The 25,663-nt window shown below is 42.6% G+C and overlaps 1 protein-coding gene across 1 annotated transcript in view; it reads left to right on the forward strand.

Annotated features, from left to right (window-relative positions):
* Positions 1 to 3,179: 3,179 nt before the first annotated feature.
* The window catches only part of PDIA5 (protein disulfide isomerase family A member 5), a 103,310-nt gene continuing 80,826 nt past the window's right edge, over positions 3,180 to 25,663 (forward strand). The window contains exons 1-3 of the mRNA XM_054176345.1: positions 3,180 to 3,292; positions 14,399 to 14,525; positions 18,494 to 18,581. Of these exons, the coding sequence (XP_054032320.1) occupies positions 3,218 to 3,292; positions 14,399 to 14,525; positions 18,494 to 18,581 (290 nt within the window). The 5' untranslated portion in view covers positions 3,180 to 3,217. The remainder of the gene's footprint in view (positions 3,293 to 14,398; positions 14,526 to 18,493; positions 18,582 to 25,663) is intronic.

The raw sequence follows: 25,663 nt of genomic DNA on the forward strand, positions 1-25,663 counted from the left end.
CCGAGGGCTACAATACCATCAATCTGTTGATGGCAACCAGCTCGTATGTCTCTTTTCAGCTGATGCAATCAGTGCCATGACACAGATGTCACAAAACTTAAAGGATATAAGCCCACATATCAAAACCAGTTGGCTGAAGCTGAACTGAAGAAGCAAAAGATGTTGCTGGAAGGATGAAGGAGAACTTGATGTAGTCAAAGCAGTGAGTGAATCCTGCTTTCATTTTGAGCAAGGCTGTGCAGTTGGAGGTCCCAGTGCAGCCCATGTTGCCCCTGGATTCAGTATGGCTTGCAAAGTGCTTGTATCTTTCTCTGTTGCTCTGCTGGAAATTTTTTTTTTTTCTTTTTTGGTGGTAAAGGTGACTCATTTTGCCTTTTGTGAGAGGCCACTAGAGATTTGTTCAGGTTCAAAAGAGAACGAAGAATAGAGGTTGTCAAATAAAACAGCAACATCTAGGAAATGTGGGAGGTGTAATTCCTTACAGACATACTTACTGTCAGTCCAGTTTTGTATTTTATTCTTGGCAAAAGTGGTGTTTGAATATAGATAGACAAGTAAGGATTAGCAGACCAGTACAGACTTTGGAAATGAACATGATCCAAAACCGGCTGGTTTCATAGCCTGGGGCAAATCATATAATCTCTCTGCTACTGTTTTCTGATCTATAATCCAAGGGCAGCGATTCTTTCTTGCTTCTCAGTGGTGAATTAATGAATGCTTTCACAGTGTTTTGCGGTGCCATGTACAAATATTACAGCTGCAGAGGAGCAAGCAGCATAAGATATTAATGCCAAACAGACACAGGGTAAAATTTGGGATGCTGGATAGCGGCACACTCAGATACAACTGTAATGAGTTCATTAGTAATGCACGACTGGACTGATTAAGTACTTGCCACTGTGTAAAGCCTTGCCTGGAGTCGATACTTGATATATTATTTTGACCCAAGACAGATGCTCAATGATCTTGTCTCTTAAGTTTTGTCAATGCTTGTCATATCAGTACAAATTATCTAGCCCAACAGAAAGAAAGAAGCTGTGGTTGCCACATGGATACCTCTTTTATAATCTTCTGAATATAAGAATTGCAGCTTCCCAAACTGGATTATATACATAACCTTTCAGAAGCACAGTTTGAAATAGCTTGTCTTCTTTCTTCCTTTTTTTCTTTCTTCCTGAGAATGTTTCCTCTTGCCATCATGATAAAAATGTACTCCTGTGACGAAACAATCATCTCCCAGGATTTTATCCTTTCTTACCACAATGGCAGCACATCCCACATGGAGATGACACAGCACAGAAATTCCATCACATTGAGGTTGCTTTTCCATTGCTTGATACTGGTAACTGTGATGTGAAGCGTTAGAAGATATAACCGTTTTATACACAAAAGTGTCACAGGAGGATTCAAGCAATCTTTGAGGACCTGGATGTCTGACTGAGATTAGAGGTCTGTATGAGTCAGGGTAGCTGTGTGCAGAAGCCTTTCAGCTCTACGCTGGGGATCTGAAGGTGAACAGTATCTAGAAGAGGTTATTCCTGGAGATTTTGATAGCTTGTTTGAAAAGGGCTTTCAGTTGGGTATCTGGAGTCTTATGCTAGCAGACTGATTATTACAAATTGGGAAGCTGGCCCCAGACATGGTGGTGACTAGTACAGCGCATCCTTTCATCCATTGCAGTGTGGTCAGTGAGGACTGCAGGAGAGCAGAGGCAGAGCAGGTAGCATATATTTTAGGGGTGGAGACATTAGGCATGGGATGTTTTCTTTTGGGTCCTTCCACTGTGGAGTGAAAAGATTCCCACCTTCTTTGCCCCTTCTCTAAGCTTCTCTCCAGATGTGTCCTTGCTCATCCCAAACTCCTTCTGACAGCTCTTGGGCTGTGCCTCATGTGTGCCTTCAATGGCATTTTAGAGCAAGCTAACCCCCTGTCAAGGCACTCTGAGGCCTTCTGCCAACGGGAAGCAAGGCACAGAACTGTGAAATGATTTGCTAAAGGTTACCCAGCTGTGACTGAGGCAAGCGGACCCTGGTTCTGCCACAAAAGATGCCACAAAAGTGTAAATGTTAATAGTAATAACTTTCTCTACGTGTGTTTCTGCTTTGCAAAATTACATCTCCACCAGGGGACTTATTAATGTCAACGGCATTTTCATGATCGTCGCTTGAAGTGATCAGTCAGCTGTATGGATCTACAAATTGCTCCCTTGCAGCCAGCCTCTTAGCCTAATGCTCAGGCGACAGTCAGCTGGAAGGATCAGACTGGGAAAGATGCCTTTGATTTTCCTTTGATGTTTCTGAGCCAAGGAAGAATTTCACATGGCCACTGGGCTGAAGGTGAGGGTCCCTTCTGTTTGCAGGAAGCCAATTATAATGTGGCTGACCTGCTTTGACCTTAAGATTACTAGCAGGACATCTGGGATGCCCTTGTGAGGCAGAGCTGGCTCTCTGGATGTGCCTAACTAGGGGCACAGACTGATCTGCTTGTCTAGATGAAGTGATCATTTAGGTGGTATGGTTATAACAGAGGTTGCACAAATTGATTCTGGTCAGCTTGTATTTATTTGCTTCTGCTTTGGCATTGTTGCCAATGTGCAAGAATAAAGTGGGATTCTCCTTTAGGATTTAATGATAACAAGTGGAAACAACTTCCAAGGAGAACAGTTCCTGGTTTCTAAGCAGTTAACTCTCTCTCCACTTTTGTGTGTGTGTGTGTGTTTGTTTGTTTGCTTATTCACTCATAGTCTGGATCTAAGACCAGCAAAAGCTTTTAAAGACTCTGGCAAAAACGCACCAAGAACGCCTTTGTTTACCAGAGGGCTTCTCTAGAGTGGGGTACCCACTGCAAAGACACAAAACACTAATCCTAGAGGGGAGGCTGTTGGGAGGTTGGAGAAGAGATGGAACTTTTTTATTTTTAATCTCTGTTGGAACGAAATGGACGAGGATTGTTTTTCAGTTGTGATTCCACCAGTGCTTCGGGAGAGTTTGAGAGTTTTTGGCTGCTATGCACCAGATATCTGTGGGAGCTGTGGGTGGGGTTGGGACTGTAGCTCCCGCTGCTCGCCCCCTTCGAGCCGAGCCGGTCGACGCCGCGGGCCGGACTACAATCCCCGTCATGCAGCCGGGCGGGCGGGTGGTACCGGCAGAATGCGCTTGCGCCGCCAGACGTGGCAGCAGCCTGCAGCGGCGGCAGCGGGTCCTGCTCGGCGACGGCGATGGTTGTGCCGGGGCAGGGCGCGGGGGCTGTGCGGCGCCGCGGGCGGTTCCCGTTGCTGCTGCTTGGCCTGGCGGTGAGTGAGCGGCGGCAGCTGCGCCCGGGGCAGCTCGGGGCAGGCGGGCGCGGCGTGTCCCCCTACCCCGGGCCGGGGCTATGGCGCTCAGCACGGCGCGGCCGGCGGAGTTGGGCGAAAGTTGGGAGCGGGACGGGCCCCTCAGGCTGGGCGCGGCGGCTGCCCCGCCACCCGCTGCAGCCCCGGGCGGGAGCGGCACGGCACAGCCCGGCGTGGCTGGGCTCCGGCGGCTCTCCTCCCGGGTGCTACCTCAATCTTCAGCCCGTGTGCTGCTTTCCTGCCTCCCTCCCTTTTTTCTCTGTCTCAGTCTCTCAAAAACCCACCCAGAGAAGACCCACCCTGGCGTGCGGCGCCGTCTTCCCGAGCGGCTGCGGGCTGGAGCCCCCGGCTCTTCCCCGGCCGGCGCCGGCCCCGGGGGCTGCAACCGGCGGGCGCTTCCTTCGTGACTAAGTTTGGTGTGAAAATCGGTGCCTCGGCGGCTCGGGTTTGTGCACCTGTGCGCGGTCAGGGGCAGCCGTGGGCAGTCCTGCCGCCCGTGGGCAGTCCTGCCTGGACGTCCCTCAAATTCGGGCTCTCCATCTTAGTACGTTCTGCAGATTCTGGGTATGTTTCATTGAAATTAACACTTAAGTACAACATTCCTTACCTGAGAGAGGCTCCGAGACTTACAAAAATATTTTGAGGTTTGTTTTTTTCTGTTTTATCTATAGCATTTGGCATAAATAGCTCGCAAGGTTGGCAAAGGCATACTTTAAAGCACTCCTTTATTTACTTTATTGACATGACCTGCAGTTCTTCCTTTTGCCTGGACAAATAGAGTTAATAATTAATGAAAAAATACGTTATTTTTTTAATGCACACGTGATCTGAAATGTATTTGGAAAGGCATGATCTATGAGTGTTCATCTAATTCATACAAATCAAGTATGGAATTGCTAATTGCCCTGTGCTTATTCAGTACTAATCTTAGAATTGCCATTGTGGGACAGAAAGCATTAGCCCTGTCTGATGCAGCCGTTTGCCCCTGGCAGAGGCCTACCTTCAGCTTATTCAAGAGGAGGGAAAAGAAATGCTGTGCGTCCTGCACAGGTTTTGTTGTGTTCTCAGCTTGGTTTAGAAGCATAGACCTCTGCTATCTGCAGTTTGTTTATTGATTTCAACTGAATCTGAAGTCAGGCTGAACTCTTGCTAAAATGTTGGAGAGGTCTTAGTGTGGATTTTCCCCCCCTGTGTGTCACCTTTAATATACACAGTACTTGTGGTGCTTGTGGCTGTGTATTCCTCAGATTGGGTATGTATTGTGGACCAAGGGGAGTTAGAAGTAGACTGAATTGTCCCTTCATTTAAAATAACTAAATGCATGGAGTTATTTGTGGCATTTCCTTCTATATCCACTGTGACTGTCAGACCTTATCTTCCTGTAACATTCACGTTAATGTGAGTATTTTGCTGGGATATCTTTTTGTAGATTAAAAGATTTTTTTTTTCTTCCATCTTTCTTCATGTGAATCTGTTATTCTTAGCTATTCTAGTTGCCCTTCTTTGGACCTTTTATGTTGCAGAGCTGGTGTCTTTGAGATGAGCAGAATCGTCCTGCCGTTGTCAGTGAAATGATATGAAGCCATTATAATTTATCCACATTATTCTCTTACCCTTCTTAATTTGCCCCCACATTTTATTTGCTTTGTGATGCTGCGTGCTGAGCAGATGTCTTCATTGAGCTGTTGATTCAGCCAATTCTTTCCCCTTTGCTGTGTACAAGTAGTTTAAATTATTTCTTCTAATTTGCATTATCTTGCACTTGAAGGTGCAATTTTTCATCTTGAAATATGTTACTCGCTGTACACCAGGATTAAAAAACTAGCCTACAGCTGTGACATTGCAAAACCTGCTTTTAAATTTTTCTTGAGTCAATGTTTGCAAAGTCAGTGAGGGCATTAAATCCGGATGTTCTCAGTGTGTAAAGTTAAAGCAAAGGTGATGCCAGCTGCTTGATAGGACAGAGGTTAATGAGTACATTGTATTCCCATCCAGTCTATCATTTTTTATGTACCTAAATGTACCTTAATTTATTTATCCCCTGCAAACGTTGTGTGCTTACAGTGCACCTGGGACAGCAGCTGGAGTTGTGTATGCATAGTACTGCTAAAACATAGGATTCATTTTTAAAGTAGGGCTCCAAATTTGAGGTGGTTTCCGAGAATTGAAATCCTTGTCTTTTTAAGACTTCTTGTGTTTTTGAAAGGAAAACTACAATGCTGGATGAAGAAAATACTTCAGTATCTTCTAATGGAAGATATTGTCTTCTGCATCACTGCAAATGTGAGACATACATGTGAGGAAGATACTGCATTGATCTCCTGCTGTAAAGTTTTATTTCTTGAATGAGTTGAAAAGTCATAAGAAAGTTGTGGTTTGTCTTTAGAGATGTGTCAAGTGGTTGATTATGTTGCATCCTTGAAGGAGCTGAGGTGAGTCTGTATTTCCTCTGATGTATCCAGTACTGTCCTTTCCCTAGAAGAGGCCAGACACTTCTTCCAATAGGATTACCCATCTGGGATCCATTTCTTTGCAAATGCTGGTGAATGTTATCTAAGGCCAACATAGCAAAGGTCAGTTTGTCTTCTGAGTGTTGAGTTAATGACAGAGAAACTGAGTGACTTAAAGCTGTTGGGCTGCAGGCTTCTTGACCTGGTGCCATTCAAACTTTATGCATTCAAAGAAAGGCTTGAAAAGATCAGTTCGGAATTCCGGCTCAAGTGCCAGTAATGTTACAGGAACAAGCTGGTGAGCATCGATATGGACTTGTGAATCCAGGCCTGTGGGGTAGGCTTGAGCATAGCTTCCCTATCTACTTTGTTCCTTAGTCAAAATATGGACTGGTAAAACTTGAGATGTGGATTCTGCTCTGTCTCCTCTGATGCCGTTCTGAAATCAAACCTTGGCCTTCAGTACTGGTTTTGTTACTCAGCTCAATACCTTAGGGAGTGATGTTTCAAATACATTGGCTTTGGTGCCAAAGTTCCTATTTGCTTCAGAGAGCCTGGGATGTTTCCAAAAATCTGTAGTCACCAAAAGTGGTGTTTCTGCCCAGGGGTATGTTCAGAACATCATGAGGAATTGGTGATGAAAAAGGTGTGTTTTGTTAATGACCATTTCTTTTGCTTTTCGGTGATGCAGTTCCTTAGTTTTAGTAAATAGTGGTAATGAGATTTGTCTTTCTTCAGAGTTGTGTTTGGAGGTCTGTGAGTTGGAACACTCAATGCAGTTTGCAAAAAGAATCACAAACTATTATTGACTTAAATTTCTTGATGTGAACAGGGTCATTTCAGAAGTGAGTTATGGTTTACCTTTCTCCTACCACCATTTCAAGCTTGTACATGGCAAAAAATGGTGACAGCAGAGCGGGTCTCCTTTCTTTTTACACTTTGTTAATTGAGAGTAGCTGGTAGTGTTGGTGGAGGGTGCTGTGGCCTGTGCGCTTGTAGAACACAGATAATGAAATCTAATCTCATTTCTGACTGCCTTGATGAAGTCCTGTCTTTGGGTTTACTGTTATATTTGCTGGGTGACTGCAAATAAACTCGCTCTCCCTCCTCACCTTTTAGGGGATGGCACACCATGAAGGTATATTTGTGCATAACTCTAGGATCAACTGTATGCCAGCTTGCTCTGAAGTTGCTTCCCTTTTGCCTCTTGCAGATTGCTTACTTTCTGTGTGAATCTTACTCCCAACCATTTAAATTAAGCTTCATCTCCTATCACCTGGCAGGAAAATGTGAGGATTAATTAGTTAATATTTGTGCAATGCTTTGAAGATAACAAGTGCCGTATAAAGTGCTAAGGATTTTCAGGTGTCATTTTTTGCCCTCTCTTCTTCATAAGATCCATTAATATTGTTTTTGTCTTCTTTTTATAGCATCTCCTTCTTGAGTAGGCGATACTTTAAACTTCTTCAAAACCCAATTTTTAACGGGGGATTATGTGGCATATGCTTTGCTCATGCCCTCAGCTTCTGAAGTCATCCAAATGTGCTCATTCAGAAGTGATACCTGAAATATAATTTCATCAACAGCTTGTTTAATATATATTCCACCAGTGCCTGGCTTGAGGAGAGGGTTAGCTTCACATTCATAATAAGGAGAAATTTCTTTGTCAGTGTTAGTAACTGACCCTACCACAGTCAGTTGTTAATTAGGAAATTATTGCACAGGTTTTCCTTTGCTAAGCTTTTGAAACCCAGTGATAAACCATACAATTAATTGGCTACACAGAGTCCTGAAGAACAGCCTTTAGTATAGACTATTATGCCTGTAGCTTATGTTCCTTAAACCCCAGTGTTTAAGAACAATATGAACAGTAGAGTCTAGTCAAATCTTGACGTCTCCATGGTATTTTTTGCTGTCTTCTATATTTGGAAATTGAACATAGCAAGCACCACGTTAAGTGGAATGCCTTATTTGTAGCATTCTTCAGCCTAAGTTAAAGAATACGAAGACCCTGTCAGGATTTTAGTTTGCCTTCCTTCATGAGCAATAGAAGATACAACACGTGCCTCTTTCTGTAGTGGGTCATATCTGCAAAATGTCAGGAGTGCTTGGATTTTTTTATTCCCTGAATGGCTTGGGGTGAGAGTTAATTGATCTGAATTATACACAGAATAAGGATGGTTTCTTCCACAGAAGAAAATGTGCGAAATCTATTAAGTATCTAATGGGAGTGTCTGCAAATGTGAATCTGTTTGGTAAAACCACGATTTTCTAATACAGTCAGCCTTCCAGTGCAGCAGCAGTTGTTCTTATGATGTACCTGCTGGAGTGCTTCTCACCTGACAGTCCCAAGCATCTGTAGACCTGAGAGTCACCACTCCCCACTGAGCCCATAGATTGCTTTTTTGGATTGGTCACAGATAATGTGCTGCAGCCTTGGTACTGGGGCATCCTCAGCACCTTGAGGTTTGGAAACCCCTGCGGATGTGATTGGGAGAAGATGGTTTTGCAGTCCCAGCAGGATTTCGGGGCCTGTATAGTTGTGACCCCTGAAGTCTCACCCCCGAACGCTACCCTTTCTCTTCTCCCTCCCTCCCCCCCATCCAAAGTAATAAATTCTTAGCGGGCTTTCTTGAGGTACCTTGGGGTAACAGACATAACCCATCTGCTCTCATCTGATCTGTTTAAAACGGTTCTACAGCTATTTTGGATATTAATGATGAATGAAAACAGGGGACTGTCCTACTTATCACTATCCATCTTGGAAGGCATTTGTTACAAATGGCTCAGTGATCAAAGCAGCACAACCATGAATGTAAATAGCAGCAGAGGGAGGGCTTGTGAGTGAAAAGCAAGCAATTATTGCACAAGGTCAAGAGTGGTTTGTATGATGAGTAAGGAGGATAAAACATATGCAGTCAAACTGTGATTCCTGTAAACAAGGGGACTTTGGATTTCAACATCTTATATTTCTAAGAGAGAACAAATTTCACTATGTATTCTCATTATGAGCATACTGCCTGCAGCCCAGGACCTGGCTGTGCCACTGGCTGATGTGCAGGCTTACAGACTTCCGTCACTACAGTACTGAGATGTTCTTTCACATCCACCTTCTGAAGTTGAGTGGGTTCTTCACTACAGGGTTTATTTTGTGAAGTAGGAAAGGGTAGGTGAGATCCGGTCTTGTTCTCAGAATGTTTTGCCTGTCCCTGCAGCCCCCCCCCCCCCTCCCCTGCCATTTGCCAATTTACTGTAGCAGAGGAGGGTCCTTTTAAGAATGTGAGCTACTCCCCTCCTAAAGAAATTAATTCTGAAAATTGGACTCAGTCATCTCCATTACTGCTTGGAATTTTGAGGCAGGACTGCTCTTCAGCTAGATTCCCATAAAATGCCTTGTCAGACGCAATCTGTTTCATCCGTACAGGGTCACTCATTGATCATATTTACAGTGGGTTGAATGCTGTTGTCCCAAAATGAGAGTGACATCAGTGGGTGGTTAAGCTAAGACAGAAATCAAAGTCTTGCTGAAAAATGGGCTTTCAAAATCGTGGTTGAGTGTAAGACTGCATCCTTGTCAGTTGAGCAGTTGTGCTGGAATCAGTGTTTGCATCAGCCCCAGCTATTCTTGATGAATCCTGTGCAGATTACCTACCTAGTTATATATGCAAGTGTTAGTGTGAGCATAAAATTTGTATGTGGACAAATGGATTCAGGGACCTAACCATATTTATATTTTGTAATGCATAATTTGTGTCCAGGGAAATACATTTCATTCATGCTCTTTGAGCTGGAAATAGGAGAAAGGGATAACAGTTTTCTTGTCCAGTGTGCAATGCTACTCCTCTGATAGTTCTTCCTTACTTAATTTTGATCTGTGTGTTCATGTTTTTACAGCCATGTGTTTTCACTGCCCTGGATTTTAAATAAATAAATAAATAGTTCTCCAAACATGCTGCTTGTCCTTAGCAAGAGAGTATGCTGTCACAAAGCTTTTGTGGGGAGCAGCTCATAAATTGAGCAGGGTTCTGTGGGAACAGCAGTTAGGCATTTATCACATTTAATTTGAATAATAAATGTAAAATATGAAAATATGTTCTTGTGGCTGCTTGAAAGATCTTCCCTTTTTTCATTCTGAAATGAGATATCAGAGAAGGCTAAAACCTTGAGAAATAAACTCTGCTTTCTCACTCCTTGATGGTTTTGAGAAAACATGGCCTCAGGGGTGACCACATTTTTCATGAATGTCCATCAGGGAAGTATTATTAGCAAACAGTTATTTGCCTGTAACTCTCTTTTCTTCTGGGGTTCTAAAAGCTCAGATGCTTCTTGGGTACCAGTTCTAAGGAAACGGGGTTGTGAAGTGTTTCAATACTCTTTTGACACTTGCTCTGCAAGGAATTGCTCGAGAGTCAGGGTTGGGGGAGAATGAAAATTAAACCTTCATCATAATTCTTCCACCCATCCTGCAAAATTACCTATTCAAATACATACTTTGATTTGAAGAGCAGAGGCAGAACTAGAGCACGTGTGGTTTTGCACCTTGTACTTGAATAGCAGTGTCTCTCAGCAGTCTTGAATTGACTGTCTTGAGGCTTTGGGTTCGCTTATGTTTTGCTTGAGAATCATTCATGCATCTTAGATCAGACACTAGACTCACGTGACTGATGTGCGACCTACGCCATAAAAAATTCTGTGAAAATAAATTCAGATTGAAATCTTGAGCTTGGGGAAATCTGCAGAGTAGAAGATTTGCATTTCATAGTCTGTTGTGTATAGCCTGCCTTTTTCTCCACCAAAGTTTTCTGCATCTGCGGACCCTGTGTGGCTGTTGTGTTGGTTCCAGCCCACTGAGCCGTCCGTGGATGAGGACCCATTATGCTCGGTGCTGTGGAAACACAGCGTGAAATGAAATAGACCTTCCCTTGGTTGTATTGCAGTGTCTTGTTAGCATAACTGTCACAGGGCAGGAGCTGTACAGATGTTGCAGGTATTGGTCTTCATATGCCTTCTACTTTACTGGGTACCAAAGTAGGCAGCTTCTTGAGAAAAATGTTGGGAGTGTTTCTTAACTTTTCAGTGGTGGTTTTGAATAGATTTTGAAGCTTTAGAACGTTCAAGTGACAAGAGAGTTTAGCTTGTTTCTTATTTATAGAGTTCCATATGTGTGAATGTAGCACTTCCTGACGCATATGAAAAGAGGCTTCCTGCCCAGGAGGGACTGCCACCTTTCTTGACCTCTTCTCTTCTTTTTTTTTTAATATGAGCTCATCTCCTCTTGTGCCCTGGATTTAAACAAGAAGCAGTGTGCTTAATCGGGCAGTGCCTGGCTGATGAGCTCTCCTGCAGAATGTCTGGAGTAAATCTACCTGAGTCATATCTCACAATTAAAGTCATATTCCACAGTACATGCAAATGAGCTTTGCCTTTGCTGCCACTTTGCCTGTGGGCTGTGGAAGAATATGAGCCTGGTTTTCTGTGAAGGAGAGGAAGAGTATGTAACTGATTCCCACAGAATTCTCTTTTTACATCCTCTTAATTCCAGGCTGTTGCCAGATCTAGTGGCTGTATCTGCTGGAATGGTCATCACAGCATTGGCTTTTTCACTGGGCAAAGCAGTCCCATGGCAGAGACTGCTCTCTGGTGAAAACAGCTGCTTGGCATCACTTGCCTTGGATGGAGGTGGTAGCAAAGGCAGAGGGTCTTTGGGAATGAAAAAAAAAACACCACCACCAATGGTCTCTCATTTATTCCTGGGTAGGATATTCATTAATTTCAGCAGGAGAGAGCTGGAGACCATGAAACTACCTAATTCTTCCCAGTTTGCAACTGCTGCCTGGTGCAAATGCATGCTGAACTTTTCCTGCTCAGCCAGTGACCTCCCAGCATTGCTACCACTGCCTTAGATGTGCAGGTAGGGGCTGTCTGTCCGACTCGACGCCTTCAGCTTCGACCTTTTGAGTTTTATAGCCAGAAAAGCCTGCAACATTAATCTTAATTAAAGTGAAATGATGATTTATTTGGCAGGACTGCCTGGTGTGCTTGTATGCACATTGCCTTTCCCAGTGGGTTTTGGTCTAAACTGCAGGAAAATGAGTAATGTATTGATTTGATACTTGAGGAGGAACTGGACAAGGTAGCAGTGGATATATGCAATCTGATGTGCTTCTCCCTCCAAGTGCCTGCTATTCTGCCAGCGCAGTGAGTTTTCTGTCAGTGGCAACACCGACAAGGCAGTAGTTAAAGCTGTCACTGTTAGCAGAATCTAATTTTTCAAGAGGGTTACAGCTCTGCTGTTATAAGGAAGGGGGAAAAAAATGAAAAAGGAAATTCACTGAAACTGGGTAAGCAGTCTTTCCATCTGGAAAAGACATGAAATACATGCACTTCTGAGCTGTCAGTAAAACTTTACAGCTGCTTTAAGGTTAATAATACCATTTGGTGTCATGGTCACTATTTGGTGAAAGTGGCCTTTATGGCTTTTTTCAGTCCAATTGCTTCTTTTTGGCAATGAGTGCATAGACTGGAATATCCTTCATTGAGTCCAGTTTTCTAAACCAAAGAAGCAACCTGTAATGTCACCTTTACCCTTGTGTTCAGGCTTAGTTTCAGTTAAGTTTTGTTTTGGTCTTCTATAGCTCAAAGCATAAGTAAAACTTGAAGACACTTGGATAGTTGCAAAAAGAATAGGTGAAGGGAAAATTCAAAAAAAATCCCAACCACACAGGATTGAAGAGATCTACTCATAAGTCAATGTTAGATTAATGTCTCCTGTACTACCGCTGATTGTGATGAGTTTGATGAGTTTTATGCGGGAATTTGCATGTGTCACCTCACTTAGCGCAACTATATTTATCTTTGATTGGCAGCACCATGTCTTTATCTCAGAAAATACACAAATGATTCACATATCAGCCCAAAGTAGGAAGGCTGAGCTCTGTACATTTGAACTTGAAAGATGTGAGTTTATTGGTCAAATCAAGGACATCTATGCTGATGGAGGGACTGACTTGTCCTATGCTTTTTCCCTTCACACAGACCTGATCATCAGGGCTCAGTGGTGGGAATCTTGCCTGTGGAGTGGGATAGCTTGTTCAGTCTATGCCTGTGTGGCCTGTTGTGCTTTTATGTTTTGTTAGAGTTATCTCTTCCAGTAACTTTAAATTCCTGAATATGTCACAGGGTTGTTTTGAGAGTGACCCTGGTTTCAGTTCAGCTTCTTTCCCCACTGTCAAAACTTCTGGCACTCATAAAGTATGTTTTGTAGGTGCAGGTTTCATTTCTGTGCCTTAGTGATGTGGCACTAGCAAGTAGCTGTATTTGTAATGAAGTGTAGTGCCTGGAGCTGCTTGTTCTGACTTGGGCTGGCTTAGTGCCTTGGTTTGCGTGCCGCAATCCGTAACATGTGGGATGCAAGAGGAGCAGCCTCTTACTTGCTTGTGTCCACCTTGGATGCATTTTCCAGCCCAGCTGGAGTGAGACATGATCAAAATTATGTCTATAATTAAGAAAATGTTGAACCTTTTGTGTGTGTTAGCCAAACTATTTAAAGCTTTTAGCCCAGCAATTAAATAGTAAGTTTTTACTGCAAGGTGAATGAAAACTAGATAATTTCTCCAACTAAACTTCCTATAATCATTCCCTTAGCATGAAGTCAGTAAGTGAAAAAGGGAGGCAGCATAGCCTGGTGGATAGATGATTGTTGTTGTTATTGGAGATCAGTGCAGTATAAATGAGCAGTAGAAGCCCCAGCCAAGGTTATGGTCATATTTTGATAGAGATTTTACTTTATGGTAGCATAAAAAACCAGACTCCTCTCTGGACAGCCATGATTTAAATAGACCAAAAGGTGAAACATAAGAAGTTTGCTGTTTGTGGGATTTTGTTGTTGTTGTTTGTGGTTTTTTTGCATAGATACAGAACCAGTATGCAGAGAGATTAAATGCCATGCATTCCAGATGGCACTCTTGTGGTAAAGGCACTGGTGTATGTGTGAAGAGTGGTATGGCCATTGAGGAAACAAGCCTTGTTCCACTTCGGAAGGGCAGGCGGGGAGAGGGTTGTGGTTAGTGCCATAATACAGGTGCTGCAGCTCTGTTTTCAGAGTCGCAAAATTCTATTTTCATTTCCTTCAACTGCTCTGTGTGAGTGTTGGTTAGTGATTTTAACTTTGTGGCTCTTGCTGTCTTCTGTGGGATATCAAAATGCTCAATTGATTTTGCAGCATATTCTGAGCTCTAGGCACAAGGGTGCTCTCAAAGTGGTAATTTGCTGCTTCTCTTGTTACAGTATATTAAATTTACATCATTTTTATCTGATTATCTGACTAGGGAACAAACTTTTAAAGGGCATGGCTTCTTGACTGAAGCTATATTTCTTGATGTTGTGTTTATCTTAACCTTTCCACCTAAGGATGCTTGATGGAGTGGTGGTGTTCCAGTTTCGATAAATCCTGTGAACGGCTTTTTTCTTTTTCCAGGCTTTTGCTGATCAAATCAATAAGATAGCTTATTTAAAGCAAGATTATGGAAGGTGGTCAAGGCAATTTCAAAAGCAGTTTGTATTTTGTTTCTCAGCACGGAAGCTCTAACTGGTGTTTCTGGCTTTTGTGTTTCTGTAGGCATTCTTGCCGGCATTTGTATGCTCATTGAAGGTGTCTCCACTCATAGAAAAAATAAGTGACCATAAGGATTTTAAGAAGCTTCTCAGGACACGGAATAACGTATTAGTGCTGTATTCCAAATCTGGTAAGTCTTCCTTTTTTTTTCTTTTTCTTTTTTGTTGTGTGTGTGTGGTTGTGATTTGGTTTTTGCTTGGAGGTTTTGTTGTTGTTGGTTTTTTGTGGGGCTTTTGTTTGGTTGTTTTTAATGTATTTTTATTTTTTGCCTTTTTTAGTATCCCAGTAGTAACAGTCTCAGGCTGCGCCAGGGGAGGTTCAGGCTAGATGTTAGGAAAAAGTTCTATACAGAGAGAGTGATTGCCCATTGGAATGGGCTGCCTGGGGAGGTGGTGGAGTCGCCATCACTGGAGGTTTTCAGGAGAAGACTTGATGGGGTGCTTGGTGCCGTGGGTTAGTTGTTTGGGTGGTGTTGGATTGGTTGATGGGTTGGACGCGATGATCTTGAAGGTCTCTTCCACCGGTTTATTCTATTTATTCTCTGTGTTCAGCAAGAGGCTGGGCATGTGTGCCGTCAGTTATCTGTTTACAGACTCTGGTGGCTAAGCTCTTTGCCCTTACTTGCTTTCTGTTCATTGTTGTCTCATGTTCTTACTTGTCTTTGCTATTCTTTCTGCTCTGTTCTGCTCCTTCTTTTCCTTTGCTGCCTTTTTGTTTTGGTGTGGTGTTTTGTGTGACACCATGTAAAATGAAGAAGCAATCATTGGGAGGTTGTAGACAGACGGATGATGGTCTCTTCTCCCAGGCAGCCAGTACCAGAACAAGAGGACACAGTCTCAGGCTGCACCAGGGGAGGTTTAGGTTGGATGTTAGGAAGAAGTTCTATACAGAGAGAGTGATTGCCCATTGGAATGGGCTGCCCGGGGAGGTAGTGGAGTTGCCGTCATTGGAGGTTTTCAGGAGGAGACTTGATGGGGTGCTTGGTGCCGTGGGTTAGTTGTTTAGGTGGGTTGGATTGGTTGATGGGTTGGACACGATGATCTTGAAGGTCACTTCCAACCTGGTCTGGTCTATTCTATTCTATGTAACTGCAAGGTGCTTCTATGTGACTACAAGGGTTTGGCACTGGTGTCTTTTTTCTAGCTCAGAAGATCCTGATGTTTCAGGTTTGGAGTCTTCTTAATTTGGTCTTCTAAGTGCTCTGTCACATTGGCAAAAATGTACTCCGTCCTGGCTTTGTGTCCAACACTGGCTGTTTGTAATAGCTATCAGCCAGAAGCTTTCTGGTGTGCATATCACAGTAGTTTGCAAGTTTTGATTTCCTGGTGACACTGAAAGGCTAATGAATAGTTCTGGTACTGAAATCAATTTGTCTTTGCTTCTGACAGCTTTGAGCATCCCATGGTTGTCTTTCAACTTTAATTAACAAAATATAAAAATAAAACCTGAGCTGCTTGTGTAATAGGGAGAAATGGGCTTGTTTCACATCATGCCACCTGTCCCCTTGAATCTCTGCTGTCTTCTCTCACATTCAGGCTCTTCTTTCTGGCCATTTAGTCTTGTTCTTACTTGTCTTTGCTATTCTTTCTGCTCTGTTCTGCTCCTTCTTTTCCTTTGCTGCCTTTTTGTTTTGGTGTGGTGTTCTGTGTGACACCATGTAAAACGAAGAAGCAATCTTTAAGCTCCATACGCAAGAGCAGAATGCTGCCATGGATGTGAAATTCATTCATGCTACTAGGATGATTTTCCTCAGTACTGTATTATTTTTGTTAGTCCTTCCTTGTCCTTCTTGCAGGCAAGCAAGAGAAGATAGTGCTTTGTTTGGGGATTGGATCCTGCCTTTCTGACCTGTTGCAAAAGTCTTATCTCAATCAAACGCAGTGATATTGGTAGAGTTGCTCTGGATTTTATAGTGTGGTGAAATCAGAGCAGCGTGTGGTGACAGAATATACTCCCTCCCCCTGTATCAGGATTTTGCAGACAAAAATGTGCAGGTGCTGGGCTAATTAATTTTGTTTCCTAAAGATACTCCTCTTCTGAAACAGCTGAAATAACAGATGTGACTTAATTTTTGTGAAAAATATCTGTATTTTACTGTAGCGGGGAACTTTGTGCGCTCACTTGGCCAAATGGTTTTGTAGTAACAAGTTCAAAGTGAAAGTCATAAAAGAGTTTCAAAAGCTTTTTGATTTTGAGAGGAACACTTTAGATAAAAAAGACATCTGTATTATTCAGCTTTTTAAAGGGAAGATTTTTCTTTTTACGCTTAATATTTTAAGTGGTGTTTGCTTTCATTTTTAGAAGCACAACCAAAATACTTCAGCTCTGACACTCATCAAATAAATGTTGCCCTATGGGCATTGTTCAAAAGCCGCGTTGTAGAGATTTCTTTTTTTCCCATTTTTGTTATTTAATTGGTTGGTTTTAGCAGTCTAAAGCGTTGCCTGCAGAGCTGACTGTGGGATTAATGTTTCTTCCTAGAACAGTGATCCTTGCACAATTAAAAGTCTCTTGTCTAACTGTCACCCAGAAAGAGAGGAAGGGGGAAAAAAAGAGATAGGAATTTGGAGGTGCAATTCTAATTCCTGATATACGTCCCTCAGCTGTACTGAGGTGTTGGCCAGCATCTGATCATACTGCTGAAAAAAAGGCTTTGCTTCTCAGCTGAGCAGAGCTAGATGAATATTTCTATCTCATGCAGAAAATTCATTGGTTTTAGGAGATGTGCTCATTTAAATGAGGTATTTGGTTAACCCTACTGACTGGGTATCCTGCCAGGGCTGCTCAACTAGTGAGTCTCCTGGGACAAGTCTATCCCGTCATGAGTGCTTGTTTTTTAAAGATTATTTGTCAGACTGTTCCACTCTAAGTACATGCAAAGAATCCCCCCTCATGTCTATGTCCCTGTGTTGGACAGAGGTGGCAGTTGCATAATACCAGTATTGGAGGTAGGAGAGTCTCTTGATACCTAGCATGTGTGGGCTGGTGTCTGTGATGGCATCAGGCCCAAGCAAAGGCTGTCAAATACAAAGAAACTGTTTCTGGCTCAGGAGATTTTTGACATAAAAATTGTAGAGGGTTAGATTGTTTGTGGAGGCTGTCACTACTCACTGGCTTTACTTGTCTACTCTGACCTATATAGGCCTTCAGTTTCACAAATACTGGAGAGAAGATATTGGTCTGTAGAAGCATTCAGTGTGAACCAATATAGCCATTCTTATATTCAATTAGTTGAAGTAGCTGTGGAGTAGCAGCAGTTTAAATAGACCTGGAAGAGGCTCTGGCTTTCTATTTTCTGTTTATTGAGGCAGGAAACAGCTTCTTTTAGATTTTTTTATGGGAGGGTGAGAAGTGATACTTGTTTGAACCTCTCTGTTTTTCTCTCCTAAGATCTTGTCTCTTTTTTTTTTTCCCCTGTGTTTATTTTTAATACCATTTATAAGACTCTTTTGGAATGGAAGTGTTCTGTGGAATCTACACACATGGCAAGACATTTTAAAAATCTCTGGTGGGTAGTTACAATACAGCCAGTTCTTGGAAGGACCTTTTCTGGGTACTTTCTACTATAAGTTTTGAGCTCATCACAACTGTTGGTTTGGGTGTCTCCCAGGATTATTATAAGAATAATAGTGTTGTTTTCTGTGTACGAATGGCATAGGGTAGAGGCAGGTAGAGGTGCTGAATGACTTTCCCTTGTGGTTGGTGAAGGCAAGTAAATGAAGTTGCTCTGATTTTAGGCAGTACTACAAACTGGTTAATGCCCAGTCACAGGAAAAAGGCAGTGTTGGGGTGGAAGCTGGTTTGCAGGAGAACAGATAATAAAGCTCTATAAATATCAGTCATAGAGTGTGCCTGGAGGTATGTTTGGGAGTGTTGTTGAAGGGTGGGTAGAAGGAAGGAGCCATCCAAATTCAGCTGCAGCCAGCGTTCCTTCTAGTTTACTGATTTATTTTTTTTTTCTGATCCCTCTCATACTGATTTGCTCAAATTAGACAAAATATTCTTCCAGTGCTTCAGAACAAAGGAATGCACCATTGTGTTTTCCTGTGTGGAGTAATAAAGTGTTGTTGATTTTTGTTTGTTTGTTTTGTTTTCCAGCTGCTGCCGCAGAAAGCTCACTCAGGTTACTGTCCAGTGTGGCCCAAGAGGTGAAAGGACGAGGTACTATAAGCTGGATAGACTGTGGGTATGTGACACACCGGTTCTCTCTTTCTGCTTCCCCTCCCCCACCCCCCATTTGGTTTTTTAATGCTGACTTAGCTTTTTTGGTGCCTCTGAAACTTTTTGCCTGTAACTGAACCCACATCATTCTGTGCAATTCCTTTAAAGGTGCAGGCAGCTGGCATCTTACTCTTCTCTCTTCTTTCTGATTATTGATGGGAAATAATTTTTCCCTTGTGGCTGTTGCAACAAGGTTGTTTTTCAGCCTAAAGTTGGAGACCCCGGCTAGCATCACCTTTCATGGGGGGGCACATAGCATGGCAACTCTGACTGCCCTGACATTCACACAAGCTGAGGACGGAGGAATCCCATGTGTTGTGTGTCAGCTGGAGGGCATTGCAGTTCTGCTCTGACAGCAGGTGTTGCGTAAGCGGTAGGGCAGTTTGCTTGGTTTGGAAGCGTACTCCCATTTATGTTTCTCAATGAATGTGCTTTCCTCATAAGTTTGTGCTTATATCAGTTCATTGCAATTTTTAATGTGAAGGCAGGGAATCTTGTTTTTATAAGTGATTGCTTGTGTGGGAAGGAATGAACAGGTGGGTACTTTCTGGTTTGCGGATGTGAAAGCCTCCGCTGTGGTTCTGCTCAATAACACATTGCCTGTGGTTTTAGCTTGCATATCGTAGTGCCTCTCTGCCTCTGCAGCTTTGAGAGCTTTGCCTGCAGGTGGCAAATTCCCCTTCCTGCACTGCAGAGGAACAGCTTGCTGCCTACCTTTGTGTTTAGGTGGATTGCCACAGTATGAACAAATTTTACACTCTGCACCAATCTAAATGAGCTCTGAAAATCATGTGGCTACCTTAAGAATTAGACTTTTGAAACCAGTCTCTGTTTATCAAGCAGTGACCCAGAATAAGTCATCAGTAAATCAAAGTTAACATGCTTTTGTTGTTGGTTAACTTATCTTGCTTTCCCCCTGCCGCCTGGCAGGTATCCCTCCTGCTGAGTCCTCTGCTTCTATCTTCTGTTTGCCTTCTGCTGGTCTCATCCAAATGCACAGACATTTTCATCTCTGCCCAACGGATGGGGACAGTGTTACAAGTTATCCTCTGGCAGACAGCAGGGCTGCTCCTCTGAGGTCAGTGCAGCCTGTGCCACTTCCCACCTACTGAAAAGCCAGCAAATAAATTCTGTTGACTGTGATGAGAAAGTTGCATGGAGATCTGGCATATGTCTGAAATCCACTCTCCTTTCCTAGTGAAAGCACTGCTAAACAATTTTTGGTTGTCAGTAATGATGACTAGCAAATAGGGTACTTGGCTTCTTGGCTTTAGTTTCTAATTGGCTCTGTTTGTCACTGGCATGGTCACTGCCTTTTTGTACCTTATGTTTCCCTTTTGGTTTAGGCTACCTCTGTGTTAGGGGGCTTAACCATGTGTGTGTGCACTTGGCATGTATATACAGCTGCTGGAATAATGAGGCTGTTCATCTGGCCCTTCAAAATGCTGCTATAATACAACTAAGCAATAACCCTCTCCAGGATTTATTTTAGTTCTGGGCTGGAGAGGGAAAGATTTGGTGTTTAGGACTTGAATTTGAAACCCAGGGAAGTTTTGGCACTTGCAGAATCACAGAATTATTGAGGCTGGAATAGACCTCTAAGATCATCAAATCCAGTCTATGACCCAACACCACCACATTGAATAGATCATGTCACTAAATGCCACATCTAATCTTTCCTTAAACACCCCCTTAAACACAGGGATGGTGACTCCACCACATCCCTGGGCAGTCCATTACAGTGTCTAATGTGCTTCCTAACATCCAGCCTAAATCTCTCCTGGTGCAGCTTCAGGCCATGCCCTCTCACAAGTTGCCTGGGAGTGGAGCCCAATCCCCACTTTACTACAACTTGCCTTCAGGTAGTTGTAGAGTGTGATAATTCAACAGGTCAGTCTGCTCCTGAGTTTTTAAGTGATGGTGATGGAAATGTGTTGTTTGGTTTTGCTGTAAAATAAACTTCCAATTCATCAAATCCTACTATCCTCTCCCTTTCCAAATATATTGTAATATAACCCAGACTTTGTTATAGAAGTTACTTGCAAGAAATGCATTTTCAAGTCTGATCCAGGTGATGCTTTATTGTATTTCACAGGAAGCTTGGTACTTGCAATGCATTTCCTCTGACCAAAGTGGGGAAATATTGAAGCTAAGCTTCCTATTCATAATGAAACATGAGTTGTTCCCAGAAAGTGAAGCAGCCTGCTGAAGTCCATGCTGTAAGAGTTTAGGAGGCCTGGGAATACATTTGTAGCTTCTCAAATTGGCTTTTGTGCCAGTAATACCCCATTCAGATTGTCACTTACTGAGTGACCAGGCAGTGGACAGCATGCTGTAACATGCCAGTATCTGTAATTCTCTCTTTGAGGGTTGAGCAGCAATTCCTTTCTGATTGGTCATTTGGAAAGAACCTGGAAAAAATGGGTAATCTGTCTAACTGTAGCTGAGTATTTATCAGAGATGTCTCTTCTATCCCACTGTCCTGCAGAGATAAGATAATGGGGTTTGTTGAATTGCCATGTGGGGCAAGATGAGCTGGAAGACTGGCTTGTGGCAAAGGAGGTCTTGATGCATGCAAAAGAAACCCCAAACAGATAGTTTGAGCCTCAAACAAGTTTTGTGGTTGATTTGCATGTTAAAGCTTTAAAGCATTTAGAAATCAGTCTCGTAGTGTAGAGGTAACTTTTAATACCTTTTTTTTTTCCTTCAAAGACTTTTTTTTTCTTATTGCCTGGGTTTTTTTCTGTGTTGTTTTTTTTTTTTTCTTTTTTATACAGGTAGCTGCAAACTGCTGCCCACCTTATTGCAGTGATAGTATGAGAGAGGTTGCAGTAGTGCTGTCACTGCTCACAAAGGCCCAGTTGCAGCGCCTGAACATCTGAGTCCTACTAGAATTGCTCAAGCTATTCTCCATTGAAGCTTATTTGCAAGTCTTCATGCTGAAACAAACAGCACACAGATGCAGGGATATTTACAGCACAGGCTCAATTTGTTTTACAAATAGTGACAAGAAATGGCTTGTTTGGCAGCAATATTTAGCACAGAATTTTGGCTTTGCTCTTCAAATCCTGCTGTAGCGGATTTCTTTGTCTTCAGATCGGAGCACTGGCAAGGCTGGCATACATGCAGAGTTGTGGCTTGTGTTTCTGCTTCCCTGTGGTGATGATAGCAGTCTTCTTTCTTTTCTTTATGGGTGATACATTTTTAGTTTCATGTTATTTTCTTTCTTCTTCTCATTTTCTGGAGAAAGCAAGAATATACTGCTCCACTGATGGACACATTATGGATTGCTAAGTGTTAGCAGTACGTTCTGTATTTCATGTATTTCATGTATTGTGGCTGGAAGTGGGCTGCCTGAATTGCTGGCTATGTGGAAATCACACTCCTGGGCCTTGGCTTTTGTTGAGGCTGTGGTATGAGACAGAGGTTAGACCTGAGCTTTCAGTTCCAGGTTGAGTGGTCTTGGAGAGACCACGAAAGTTAATTTTTCATCATGATGTGGGGAAATGCTTGGTTTCTTGCTGAGATGGTTAGTGTGGAGTAGAGAAGTTTGCCACTTTGTCACTTTGAGGCAGGATAGCTGAGGTCCCCAGAATGCCTTGGCCCAGGAGATATAGGGTGAGAAATGCCAAGTTCCTGCCTTTCCTGTACAGTTAGTCTTGCTTGTGTTAGGTGCCAGGCTGGATCAGGGCCATGCTGAGCACAGCACACCTAGGGAAGCTGCTGCATGCAGTACTGCAGATAAGGCCCTCATTCACAGGAGATTTCAATCAGCTTGTGCAGGCAGATAGACACCTCCTTTTAGAGATGAAGGGGCAGCTTAAGAGTTGCTGGCAGCCTTGAAGTGGTGGCTGTTTGCTCCTGTGTGCTGAGATAGTGTATGTGGCTCTGTACACAATAAACATGAAGCTATTTCAATTGTGAATGAAAACCCCACTAATGATATGACAAAGACATTTTATTATAACCTTTCCATGTTTTAATTAGAAAGTCCTTGCTGAAGCATTTGATGTTGAATGGCTGGTGGTGTGAGACAACAACAGAACATTGAATGAAGCATGCCTGGTAAAATTCATGGCATCAGGGACAGAGCACAACATTGCAGACTGGTAAATTTTCAGGGTGTCCCAGAGTGATGCATTGGTCATTTCATGAGAAAATGTTTAGGGACTCACTTTTGGGGAGTCACCACATTAATAGTTCCAGCTTCTGTTCCTGGATCTGTGAATGATTCACGTTTTGTTACTTTGTGCTGTTTAGAAAGAGGTGTATCTGTTTTCCAGGCAACTGGGTAAATAGTGCCTGATTCATTAGTCAATGTTTATAAAGAGGTTGTGCAACTTTGAAGGGAAAAGTGATAAAACAGCATGAGTGAGTGCTCTTTATGTAGCCTATCCAGTTACTACTGAGATGGACATGTAAGCAAGCAGAGAGTTTGGTTATATATTGAATTGTTTTTAGTAGTAAGTTCACAGAAATGTTGAAAATTGAAGGGCTTCATAGGGAGCTGAAAGCTTAAGATGTCTACAAAAAAATATAATAGAAAAATAAGTGTCCTTTTGTGCAATCTTAAGAGCCTGGCTTCTGCTAACTGTGACAGCAGACTGGAGTGCAGTGGAGCTGGTGTGCTGAAGATGTGTGTATGATGTGTGTGCTGCAGAGCCTCTGTGTCTGCCCTCATCTCATGAAACCTCCATCTTAGGAGGCATAGTACAACTGGAGGTAAGCATCAATGTGGTCAAGTAAAAGAGGAATCTTGTGAAAAGTAGAGACTCCTGGCAGATCATTATGGTGCCAAGTAAAAGGAAAGGTACAAAATGATGTGCCTGGAAACACAGTAAGATGATATTACTGCTTGAATGAAAGACTTAAGATTTTGTTGCTTGCCTTTAAAGCAGACAAAGCTTGAGTCCCAGTTTGTGATGCCCTGAGGGCTGATTCTGAAGAATAATTGTTCTAAAGTTATCATCTAGCCTTTTTGGGTAGACTTTGTGATAAATTGTGGAGTGGCCAAGGACTGATACTACTTGAAGAGCATAACTGTTTTGGATGAAGTGAAAAGAAAGTAAAATGTCTTTGCTGAAACGGAGAGAATGGCTTTGGCGGGTTATAAAATGCCTTGTGGTTAGGTGTGGCTTTGAGGAGATGGCAGAAGAGTTCAGTTGAAGAGAGTCCTTTTCGTTTTGGATGTGATTTAGTGAATGATCCTGGATTTTACTGTTACTGAATTGTCTCGAGTTGGTTTTTGTGGTTTTTTTGTGGGCTGTTTTGTTTTGTTTTGTTTTTAAAACTCCTGCCCAATCATGGACTGGTATTCTCTGAAAAGCATGTATGTCTTTGGCTCTGGATAATTATTCTCTCCACAAAATTTCATGGTTCCTTTACTGTAGGTCTCAAACATAAACAAAGCTGTGTGATTTCCATCTGCTGTCATAGTGCGTGTGCTTGGCTTTAGCACATCAGACTACTAGGAAGAGGAAATGCCATCTGGTTGAAATGTCTGACTAATTTTTTGGTTGGTTTTAATCACACTTTTCCTGCTTTTGTGTGTCATGTAGTCCCTTTTGTGTGCCCTGTGTGTCTGTCTTGTAGTCCCAGCAATTACTTGTTACTGTTGCGATCCCATGACACTTAGCATAAAGGTAAGACCACAATTTGGCTAATAGAGCAATCTTTTCAAGACTGTGCATCTAGACATGTGCTGGTTCATGAGATCAAATCTAATGACTGATGGTCTTTTCTGGGATTTCCTCCAGTTTCTGTGTTCATCTGCCTTCTAGATGAAATAGTCCTTCCCAAATTTTTGATTTTCTAATGCATCAATTAAGAAAGGCTTTACTCATTTATACAGTCATAAATGAATTTATTCAATGCCTTGAATTAGCAGGGAGGAGTTTCAGAACTGAGGCTGCTGCTACAGATGGTGTTAGCTGTCATCTTGCTCTTTAGTTTTTTACCTTCACTCCTATAAAGCTGATCAGTAGCAGGATTTTTTTAAGGGAATAATCTTACTCATCTTTATTCCTTGTAGTAGTTGAATTTTAAAGCTGATGAAAATCTTTAAAATTGCAAATAAAAATGACCAGATCTAATGGGGAGAGAAAAGGAATGAGTGCTGCTCTTGCACTGATATGAACTCTTCCATTCAAGTAGATTTGCAGTGTCTGGGATTTCTGCCTTTTTCTACAGTGACCTTGGAGGCGAAGGGCAGCGGCAGCCTGGGAGTGGATGGCACCTAACATTAAGTGCCAGACAGCTGGGGGGAGGTAGAAAGGGTTGGTCTGCAAGCTGGGCCATGGGAGTAAATCAGGTGTCCACCAAGAACACTTTGCAAGTGCAGTCACGCTGACAAACATGGTCCTCGTGTGGATATAATGTACATGGGCAAACTGTGCATTTGCAGCATAGATTTTTCAGTGCCTTCTTTCTGTCTCTATTATAACCTGTCTGCATGATTAAGGCTAATTCTCATTAAAGCAATCTTTTTTGTCCTGTAAGAGTGACTGTGCAAGAAGTGCTGTACCAGTCTGAAAAATCTTCCTTTCAAAAGTAAGTTCACAGTTCTTAGCATAGACCCATTTAATCTGATTTGTTGCATTGATTCAGAAACGTAGAGTGTTTAACTAAAGTCCACTCTAGTGCTTGGATGTTTGAGCCTGGGCTTCTGTCTCAGTTTCATGCTAGCTGTGGATGCTCCATGGGTTTTGCCTGGAATTGCTCATTAGCTGTGAATCTTCAACACTGATGCCTTCCAGACTGAAATGAAGAGTAGGGAAGCTAAGATTTTTTAATGTAAAGTTTTCTCCATTTTCCTTCATTCACTCCTTCCTTTAAAACATTCTCAAACCTTCTCTCCGGGCCCATAGTGTAAGGGAACACGTGCAGTGTGCCGCACCATCAGCGTGCCCATCAGTGATAGATTCAAACCCTGCTTTTGTGGGTTTAGAACCTTAGAGCAGTGTGAACTCAAGGACAGGGTGGTAGTCATCATCTATCCCAGGTTAGGACAGTGTTCCCCTGTACCAGGTTGTGTGAGTAAAAAGAGCT

This window comes from Dryobates pubescens, chromosome 2 (genome assembly GCF_014839835.1).
Source record: "Dryobates pubescens isolate bDryPub1 chromosome 2, bDryPub1.pri, whole genome shotgun sequence".
Taxonomy (NCBI): Eukaryota; Metazoa; Chordata; class Aves; order Piciformes; family Picidae; genus Dryobates; species Dryobates pubescens.